At 43.1% G+C, this 9,745-nt stretch overlaps 2 protein-coding genes across 2 annotated transcripts in view; one reads left to right on the top strand and one right to left on the bottom strand.

Annotated features, from left to right (window-relative positions):
• Nucleotides 1–7,268, top strand: part of LOC107666710 (bMERB domain containing 1) — a 10,058-nt gene extending 2,790 nt beyond the window's left edge. Inside the window, exons 2-6 of the mRNA XM_016458132.1 lie at nucleotides 671–791; nucleotides 898–971; nucleotides 1,069–1,183; nucleotides 1,275–1,336; nucleotides 6,304–7,268. Of these exons, the coding sequence (XP_016313618.1) occupies nucleotides 671–791; nucleotides 898–971; nucleotides 1,069–1,183; nucleotides 1,275–1,336; nucleotides 6,304–6,416 (485 nt within the window). The 3' untranslated portion in view covers nucleotides 6,417–7,268. The remainder of the gene's footprint in view (nucleotides 1–670; nucleotides 792–897; nucleotides 972–1,068; nucleotides 1,184–1,274; nucleotides 1,337–6,303) is intronic.
• Nucleotides 7,269–7,999: 731 nt separating this feature from the next.
• LOC107666711 (meiosis arrest female protein 1 homolog) lies at nucleotides 8,000–9,420 on the bottom strand. Its single transcript, XM_016458133.1, has 2 exons — nucleotides 9,326–9,420; nucleotides 8,000–9,249 (listed from the first exon to the last, which is right to left on the bottom strand). Exons 1-2 carry the CDS (start codon nucleotides 9,359–9,361, stop codon nucleotides 8,980–8,982), a joined length of 306 nt encoding a protein of 101 aa, XP_016313619.1. The 5' UTR covers nucleotides 9,362–9,420; the 3' UTR covers nucleotides 8,000–8,979.
• Nucleotides 9,421–9,745: the final 325 nt, after the last annotated feature.

A 9,745-nucleotide genomic window follows, 5' to 3' on the forward strand; every position in this document is an offset into this window, starting at 1 on the left:
TGAAGTGGCCAGTTTTGAGCACTTCGGTTTGGAACGACCCTTCAATATGGCGGCCATGATTGTTTTCACTCCGAAGTGCTCTTCGGAGGGCGATATATCCCATTTGGAACGCACCGATAGTGTTTCACAAACAGCTTTATAATAGCAACAAGAAAGATGAACTGAATAACTAAATATCTCCACCTGTGTTGTTATCGAAAGTGTCGAACGCAGCGCTAAGATCCAGTAGCACTAATAGAGAGATACAACCACGATCGAATGATAGAAGCAGGTCATTTTTAACTCTGATGAGAGCAGTCTCAGTACTATGATGAATCCTAGCTGGAAATCCTCACAGATAACATTTTTCTCTAAGAAGGAACATAGTTGTGAGGATACTGCTTTTTCTAGTATCTTTGCAGAAAAAGGGAGATTCAAGATCAGTCTGTAATTAATTAATTCTTTGGGGTCAAGTTGTGGCTTTTTAATGAGAGACTTAATAAAAGCCAGTTTGAAGGTTTTGGGGACAAATCCTAATGACACTCTCACACACATGGACACATATACTCTCTCTCTCAAACACGCGCACACACACACACACATACACTCTCACACACACACACACACTCTCTCTCTCACACACACACAGACACACACACACACTCTCACTCACCGTCTGTTTGTACCCAAGGCCAGATGGACGTGTCCATGGCTGAAAGCTCCATGTCTGCAGACGAGATGGAGGCGGAAATGGCTCGGATTCAGCGTCTGCGGGAGGTGCTGGTGAGACGCGAGTCTGAGCTGCGCTTCATGTGAGTAGCTGCTGCATTTACTGCACATGTTCAGAACAAAATGCTGAGATTCTCCTCTAGAAATGACAGAATCTGAGTGACTGGTTTTATTTCGTATTCTTCTCAGGATGGACGATATTCAGCTCTGCAAAGACATTATGAAGCTGAAGCAGGAGCTGAGGAAGATAGTGGCAGTGCCAGGTGACACACACATACACACACACACACACACACACACACACACACACACACACACACGTCTCAGATTGGATTGACGTGTGCATTTTCTAACACACAGACGCAGAGAAGACTAAGAAACATCGTCAGAGAGAAGAGAAATTAATCCAGGAGATTCATCAGCTGGTGCAGAAGAGAGATTTCCTGGTGGATGATGCCGAGGTCGAGCGTCTGAGGTCAGCGAATACAACTTTTATTGGTGACGTTTGTCATCAAATGTACTCTTTGAAAGTTTCTGAGATTTCTCTGGTTGGATCTGTCTCACAGGGAGCAGGAGGAAGATAAAGAGATGGCTGAGTTCCTCCAACAGAAGCTCAGCGTCATACAGAGTAAGAGTTTGCACAGCCGTCTCTCACGTTCACGTGTCAGGAGTTTGCCCATATAATCGAATTGAGCAAATAATAAGCATATTTGGCATGCTGTCCTGAGGGAGGGCTCCGAGCTCAGAATATAGCCAAACCCAGAGAACTCCCCACACCCATAATATGGGATGAGAATAGTTTAAGAGTGAGGAGTTTGGCTGGAGGAGGGATGACGGAACAGTGGGACAGACGTAAGTTGGCTGTATATACAGTGGTGGCCAAAATTATTAGAACTCTAGTACTTTCATTAGCTAAAAATGGTTTTAAGTCAGTTATATCTATCTTTTGCTGTAGTGTGTCAGCAGAATATATCAGTTTACATTTCCAAACATTAATTTTGCCCTTAATTGTAATAATCCAGTGAGATTTTTGTCTGACAACAGCCAGTGCTCCACACAGAGATCTGATCTGATCATCATCCAGTCTGTCTGGAATGACATGAAGAAAAAGAACAAACTTGAGACAGACTAAGGCTACGTCCACACGAAGCCAGAGCTTTCCCTATCCGATCTTTTTTTTCCCCTCATCTCAAGAAATATCTGGTATAATATAATAGCGGTATACAAACGAACATGGAAAAATACATTTATTAATCTGTGTTAATGTTAGTTAAAAAGACAATCGTTCAGTGTTTGTTCATGTTTTTGTTGCTGCTACGTGACGTAGCGGTGTCTGACTGGGGCGAGACATGGGCTGATGACATCATCGTTTCAGAAAATATACGGATTCGCTGTCCACACGAAAACACAAGGGTGGCGTTTTCAGATTTATACACTCTGGGACCCGGTTTATACAAATATCGGTTTCACTCTCCCAAAACGCAGGATCCGTGTGGACGAAACGCCTATACGATTCCAAATTTATGCGTATACAGCTAAACGCGTGTGGACGGGGCCTAAATCCAGAAGAACTGTGTCTCCAAGACGCTTCAAGAAACCTACCTGCAAACCTACAGTACTGTTAAAAGTTTTAGGCACTTGTGTAAAAATGCTGTAAAATGAGGATACTGTCAAAAATAATGCCATAAATAGATTTTCTTTATCAGTTAATTTCTATTAGCTAAATTAAATTTGGTGTGACCATCTTTTGCGTTTAAAGCAGCTTTTGCCCTCGGTGCACTTGAGCAGAGTTTCTCAGGGAGCTTTGCTGGTAGGTCTCTTGAAGTGTCTTGGAGACGTTGCCACAGTTCTTCTGGATTTAGTCTGTCTCAGTTTGTTCTGTTCCCTATCGAAAGGTAACTCTCGTTGCGTCGTCTTGACAACTTATGTGGGAAACTCCTGTTTACTCTGTTACTGAAGCCTGATTTGTTAACGTTTGTGTAGCTGCAAAAACCAATGGCGATCGAGCCCGCCAGAAGGGGCAGAGCCGACTGCTATGTAAGTCGGCCCAGAGCGCCATCTCATCAGAATCTTCTCCTTCAGCGAGCAGGAAAAAAAGAGCAAATTTCTGAGCAAATTTCAGCGGTGTTGTTGCAAATGACGCTTCGAGTGTGGCTCGAGAAGTGGACGGTCACAGCGAGTGCGTTGCCTGTCTGGGAATTGCCCACACAGAGGCTGCGCTCGCCGAGGCTTCATGTTCTCATTGTGAGAACATGAGTCTCGCTCATCTTTGTCCTCCCCGCTCCGTTCTCCCGACTCTCCCGACTAAGAATAAGACGGAGCCTGGGCTTCAACAGCGCCCCCAGACGGCCAGGCAGTACCCTCACGTAGTGCTGGACCCAGAGACTAAGAAGCCGTCCTGATCTGCGTGTCATGCAGACTTTGGTGCAGGACAATGAAGCACATATTCTCCAAGCCGAAGTGCAAACACTGCTTGCAAAGGGTAACGTGGAAACGGTCCCTTTACCAAACAGCAAGTCAGGCTTTAACAGCTGATACTTCCTCATTCCCAAGAAAGACGGCAGGCTCAAACCAATTCTTGATCTCAGACATCTGAGTCGGGCCTTCATGCGACAGCCTTTCAGAATGATAACTTTGAAACAGATCTTCGCACAAAATGCCCGAGGACTGGTTTCTGTCTGTGGATCTGAAAGATGCTTACTTTCACATCCAAATAGCTCCCTGTCACAGATCATTCTTGAGATTCGCTTTTGAGGGAGTGGCCTATCAGTAGATGGTCCTTCCGTTTGGACTGTCCCTGGCCCCTCGCACTTTTACGAAGTGCATAGACATGGCTCTTTCCCGTCTGAGACAGATGGGAATTTGCATTTTGAACTACCTCGACGACTGGCTAGTGCTGGCTGAATCAGAACGGCAACTTGTCGCTCACAGGTCGTTGTTGCTCAACCACCTAGAGTGTCTTGGGCTTAAAATCAATTCAGCCAAGAGTTTTCTGACACCCAGACAGCATTTCTGGCTGTTTGTCTGGCCCTGAAAATCTTCCTGCCAGCCTTAAAGGGACACCACGTCTTGGTCTGCTCGGACAACATGACAGTGGTGGCCTATATCAACCACCAAGGCGGCCTCAGGTCACGTCCCCTTCACAGGATGACTCGACGTCTCCTGCTTTGGGCACAGAGAGAACTCCTCTCACTACGAGCGGTTCATGTGCCAGGCAGACTGAACCAGGGAGCAGATATGTTGTCCAGGGACAATGTAGCTCCAGGGGAATGGAGACTACATCCCCAGATGGTTCAGATGATTTGGTCAGTTTTCGGCAAGGCAGAGGTCGACCTATCGCTATCACTGCCCAACCTATTTCTCAAGACAGCGTGGTGCTCTTTCCCACGATTGGCCCAAACACCCATCTGTATGCCTTCTCCGCAATCGCCCTGCTACCCGAGGTTATCAGGCGAGTCAGGGAAACGAAATGCTCTTTCCTCCTCGTGGCCCCCCAAACCAAGTCTGTTTCCCAGAGATGATCCAGCTGATGCCTGCAGCACCGTGGTCAATACCACTGAGGAGAGACCTTCTCTCGCAAGCACAGGGCAAGATTTGGCATCCCCAGCCAGAACTGTGGAGCCTTCATGCCTGGCCACTCGACGGGAGTCAGGTCAACTCCCAGCGAGAGTCACTAATACCTTTCTAGAGGCTAGAGCTCCATCTACAAGGCATCTCTACACCCTCAAGTGGTCAGTCTTCAGTGACTGGTGTTCAGCAAGTAACCAGGATCCGATTTCATGTGATGTGTCCCACGTGCTAACCTTTTTGCAAGAGCTGTTGGATAAGGGGTGCACCCCTTCCACACTCAAAGTCAAATGTGGCAGCCATCGCGGCAAACCATTCCCCCGAGGCTGGCCGGACAATTGGCAGAAACGACCTGGTCGTTAAGTTCCTCAGAGGTGCTCGGCGGTTGAATCCTCCTCACCTAAGGACTGTGCCAGCATGGGACTTATCTGTAGTCAAGAGGGCGAACTGTGACGAACTGGTTGATTATCTGATCGTGCTCCTCCAGAACCTTGTTAATAAAACATAATTTAGTATTGCACTGTGGGAGAGATCTGTGACGTTTCTGTCACACGACCCATGCTCGCTCATGACACGACAGGCGGCGCACGCAGCGTCACGCTGGGCTGTTGCTGGGTAACAAGCATGAAGTGCACACAGTAAACACTGAATAAAGTGTTGAAACAAAACAAATTTGAGCTCAGACGAGAAAAACATCCTGGTGACGGCAGCGATCACGACTCTAACCGGCGGTTAAATTGGGATTTGTTATCAGAATCAGAATCAGAAGAGCTTTATTACCAAGTATGTTTACACACACAAGGAATTTGACTTGACGACAGGAGCTTCCAGCAGAAGAAAGTACAGACATACATACATTATGTGGGGTGTTCTGTGGTTTCAGGGGTGCACATGTAAAGCCCATAAAATCTTATATCAAATGTAAAATATTAAGAGAGCCCTCTGCTAAGAACACTAAAACACTGATCAAAATCATTCTAGATGATGGCAGTGTGCAAAGCTACATTTGATAACAATGAAATCAGTGTTTTACGTTTTCAGGTCTAACACAGAATGACTACAGAATTGAAGAAATCAAATGTAAAACAACACTGGATAGTCTTCACTGTATAAATAAATAAACTTACAATTAAAGTTATTCAGTTAGTCAGTCAAGAGCAGTGAGTGATTTTCTGTCTTTTGTTGTTTAACATTAATGACACAGACAGCAATCAGTTTATCAAACTGCCGTCTCTTTAAGACCGACTTCACAGATCTACTTATTATTTGTTGTCATGTGACACACAGCAGTAGGCTTATGTTTTACTTAATTTTTCCTTTTTTATTAGAAATATTCCCAAACGTGTTAACTATATGATGAAATATCTCGATTCTCAAATATGTGTCAGTACATGCACTTTAATAGATTGTTAGTTGATCTATGGGCGATGGGCAAAGCAGACTAATGTTAGTGTAATCTATTAACTAAGCATAAAAACCCATCTTTTTACTTAAGTACCAGATATGAGTGTCATGCCTTAAAATATTTTTACTACGACTGAGTTTGTATTCAATGTGAACTTAATAAAAACATTGTAAGTTACTTACTATAACACTTTCATTGTACAAAAGGACGGCAAAGAACATTTACATTATCAAAGAACATTATCATTTCATTATCAAGACTTCAAGTCTCAAAAACTCCCATTATAATCACTGAATCTGTTTACATTGTGAAATGAATATCTTACATTTGTACGCACATCTGCACTTTGTTGTTTGTGATGAGAGAATTCATCAGAGAGCGCACACAGAACAAAGCACAGTGTTTCAGCCATGGCTCATCTGAACACCTGATTGCTCATTGCATTCATAAGCTCAACAGAATCGTGTCTCTCGCTCAGCGCCAGCCAAAGCACGAACACAGATTTTTTTTGAGAGGTCAGTGGCAAATGGGTGAAAGTTGAGATGATTTTGTTACAACGCAGCGGCGGGATGAAGCACGTGAGTCGTGTAACGTTTGCTGATCCGCTCGGTTTCTCTCCGCAGGAGCTCCGAAGCCCAGAACGACTGAACCTCCAGCCAACAAACCCTCCATCAGCAAGAGCAGCGCGGCCCTCATTAAGGACTGCTGCGGAGCCACTCAGTGCGTCCTCATGTGAAGATCACGAGATTCCCCAAAGCAAATCATACCTGAATTTGATGAATATAAGTCTGTTGACTGAGCATTAGAAAGACGTTCAGCTCCTCTGTGATTCTGCAGCATGTCAGTGACTCAGGAGGAGCTCAGGAGCCTGAAACATCCACACAAAACACAAAACCCAGCTCAGAGAGAAGTATTCGTTTATTCTTCACCCTAATGATAAGAGTCACGAAGAATGGTTCACAAGCACAAGAGAATCACCGTCAAACAGAAACCTTAAATAACACTGATATGAGTTTTTAAAAACACATGCATCTTAATCCAGTGTGTATTAGATTCATCTGACAGTTTACAGATACTTCGTCTTAGACATTAGAAAACATATTCCCCATAAAGTGATTCTGACATTTGGGGGTTTTGTTACCGTTTCTTTAAATAAGAACATGTTCATGAATACAGAAGTGGATCAACAGAACCATGAACAGTTATAAATGTGCATAAACATGAAAACTATGTTTGAAGTTTTAGCATTTCTTTGCCTTTTGAAATGTGGTGGTATTTAAACAGGCCTGATAATCAGAAATAATTAGACAAACTGAATCTAATGAAGAAGGACATCAGCTCGTGAATATTCTGCAAATAAAGTATCTTCGTGCAGTCTGTCGCTCCTTTATTCGGTTTTGAAAACTGCTGTTCTGATATTCAAGCTTTGTTCACAGCGATTCGTTTTTCAGCACAGATGCATCGCTTATACAGTGCTGTGGAAAGGGGTTTGATTTTCTGCATCTTTGCCTTTTTTTACACACTGAATGCCATCAGTTCTTCAGCCAAAACTCATGAATGCACAAAGAGACAAAACATGCACATCAATACATAACTTTCTTTGGAAACACTTTACCATGAGGTTGCATTTGTTAAAATTAGTTAAACAAATACAGTAATGAACTAACAATTAAAAATATGTCTAAGACATTTATTAATCTTAATGTTAATGTTAATTGCAACATTTACAAATGTATTACTAAAATCAAAAGCTGTACCTGTTAATATTATTTAAAGGACCAGAGCTAAAATTAACTAACAATGAACAACTGTATTTTTATTAACTATCATTAACAAAGATGAATAAACACTGTACCAAATGTACTGCTCATTGCTAGTGTATTATCTGATGTCCAAACACACAGTGCTTCTCTGCACACGCGAGACGAGGTCTGCTTCCTTCATTAATTAGACTTTCAGCTTGATTACGTAATGAAACACAGAAGCTACGAACAGCGGTTAGGTGATCAGTCTCGGCTCACAGTCCGCTCCAAAAATATAATCCTTAAAAAGAAAACGCAGAGGGGAAAGTAATTCACACGAACATCATCATGATTTCCTCTCCCTCATGTCCTTCCAAACGGGTTGATTTATTTTCTTCCATCGAAACACAAAAGATATTTTGAAGATGTTGGCAAGAATTTTATGCCTACTGACTTTTCACTGTATCGACAAACACTGTAGCATTTCTCTAAGGATCTTCTTTTGTGTTACAGAAGAAAACCGGATGACAATTATCAATGTTAGCTTTATTATAATTATTAAACCATTTAAACCACATAAAATCTGAGCACATAGGACAGAGATTCACAACAGTATGTGATAAACATTTTCCAAAATCAACAAATACATGGCTATTTTATGATATTACAGCAGATGTTTATGAGTGGCAGATGGGTCTGATATCTTCAGTTCAGATCACAATAACACCATACCTTGGATCAGCTCAAAACTGCTGTATTTAACGATATATTTTCCACCAGAACTTGTTTTTCTTGCTGGTGTTTGCGTCCAGTGTGATGACACTGTTAATGACAAAAACTCTCAATCTGAAACTTGTGTATATGTTCGTATGCACTGATCTGACTTTGACTGTTAATGAATCATGTTGTTCTACAGCAGCTAACGTCATGAACATCTAGTTAAACTAATTCGACTAAGTTCTGTGTTTAACTGCTGCAGGTAAAGACCAACGTGTCAGATCTTCTGTAAATGATCTGAAACAGCTGATAACAGACCTTTAACAGCCGAGAAAACCATCAGAGAGGCAGCGATCCTCCACAAGAGGAACACAACAGAAAGCAGGACACCAAATGATGCTTGTGATATTTATTATACATGACAGAAATTTGGACATGACATAGAAATAAAAAAAAACTACTAACAGGACTTTCTGGTGGAGACTAAAATCATACAAGACCTCCAGTGTCTTGAGGCTGAACGTCCACGTTACTTCACATGAAGCTCGTTAAGTTCAGCTAACGTCACAATCTGAGAGGCTTCTGGGTTCATTGTGGTCATCTGACAGAAGAGCGCACACACACACACACACACACACACACGTGTTCTGCGGCGTGTGTGTGTTCTCCAGCTCGTGGCAGTCCTGCGGTCACACACTAGTCCTTAAACAGCAATTTCTTTAAAAGAAAATATCGCACTTTGCATTGAACTTTGAGTGTCGTAACGTTGCAGACGTTGTTTATGCTCTAACAGCAACATTACACACGAAAGTTCAACCACACCTTTAATGTCTTCAGCTTTTAAGGAGGCTTATCAGTGCAATGAAAGGAAATGACGTTCACCTTCACCACGTGGCAGAGCTTGTTGAGCAGGGCGGGCAGCGTGGCGGCGTCGTAGTCCTGCAGGCGGAGGCTGTAGCCAAACGTCTTGCTGTATTCACTCAGCAGCTGACTGACAGCAAAGCCGGAGTCTCTCTGGGCTCGAAGCAGCTTCACCAGCTGAGCCGCTAACGCTTTCACACGCTCCACCTCCGTCAGCGCCAGCAGCCGCTCCTCTCCACACTCCAGCACCTGAGACACAAACACAGCGTGTCAGAGACTGCCGCCGAGCGCTCCAGCGCCTTCACATCTGCGCTCGTGTACCGACCAGAAGAACGTCTGGAATGGCCTCAAACAGCTCCATGAGTTCGGTGAAGCCGTAGTAGGAGAGCTTGCACTGGCGTCCGAAGTGGTGGTGATACGTGGGGAAACCAAACAGTTTCGGTGCCCCAATGACTTCCATAGTATAAAAAAAAAAAAACACTATTGGAGTCAACAAAGTGGTTACGAATATTCTTCAAAATATCTTCTTTTATGTTGAGGAGAACAAAGTCAATTCAAATAAAATTCATACATGTTCAGAACAACTTGAAACTGAGCAAATTATGACAGTATTTTAATTTTTGGGTGAACTACATCCCTTTAAAATCTCATCATATAATGCCAGGATCGCATAATAGCCAACTAGTACACATGCTTTATCTTTAACTATTAACGTTTATTTAAGACCCAAATGCCTGTGTTGACG

Source organism: Sinocyclocheilus anshuiensis, unplaced genomic scaffold (genome assembly GCF_001515605.1).
Source record: "Sinocyclocheilus anshuiensis isolate Anshui unplaced genomic scaffold, SAMN03320099.WGS_v1.1 scaffold91, whole genome shotgun sequence".
In the NCBI taxonomy this organism is placed as follows: domain Eukaryota; kingdom Metazoa; phylum Chordata; class Actinopteri; order Cypriniformes; family Cyprinidae; genus Sinocyclocheilus; species Sinocyclocheilus anshuiensis.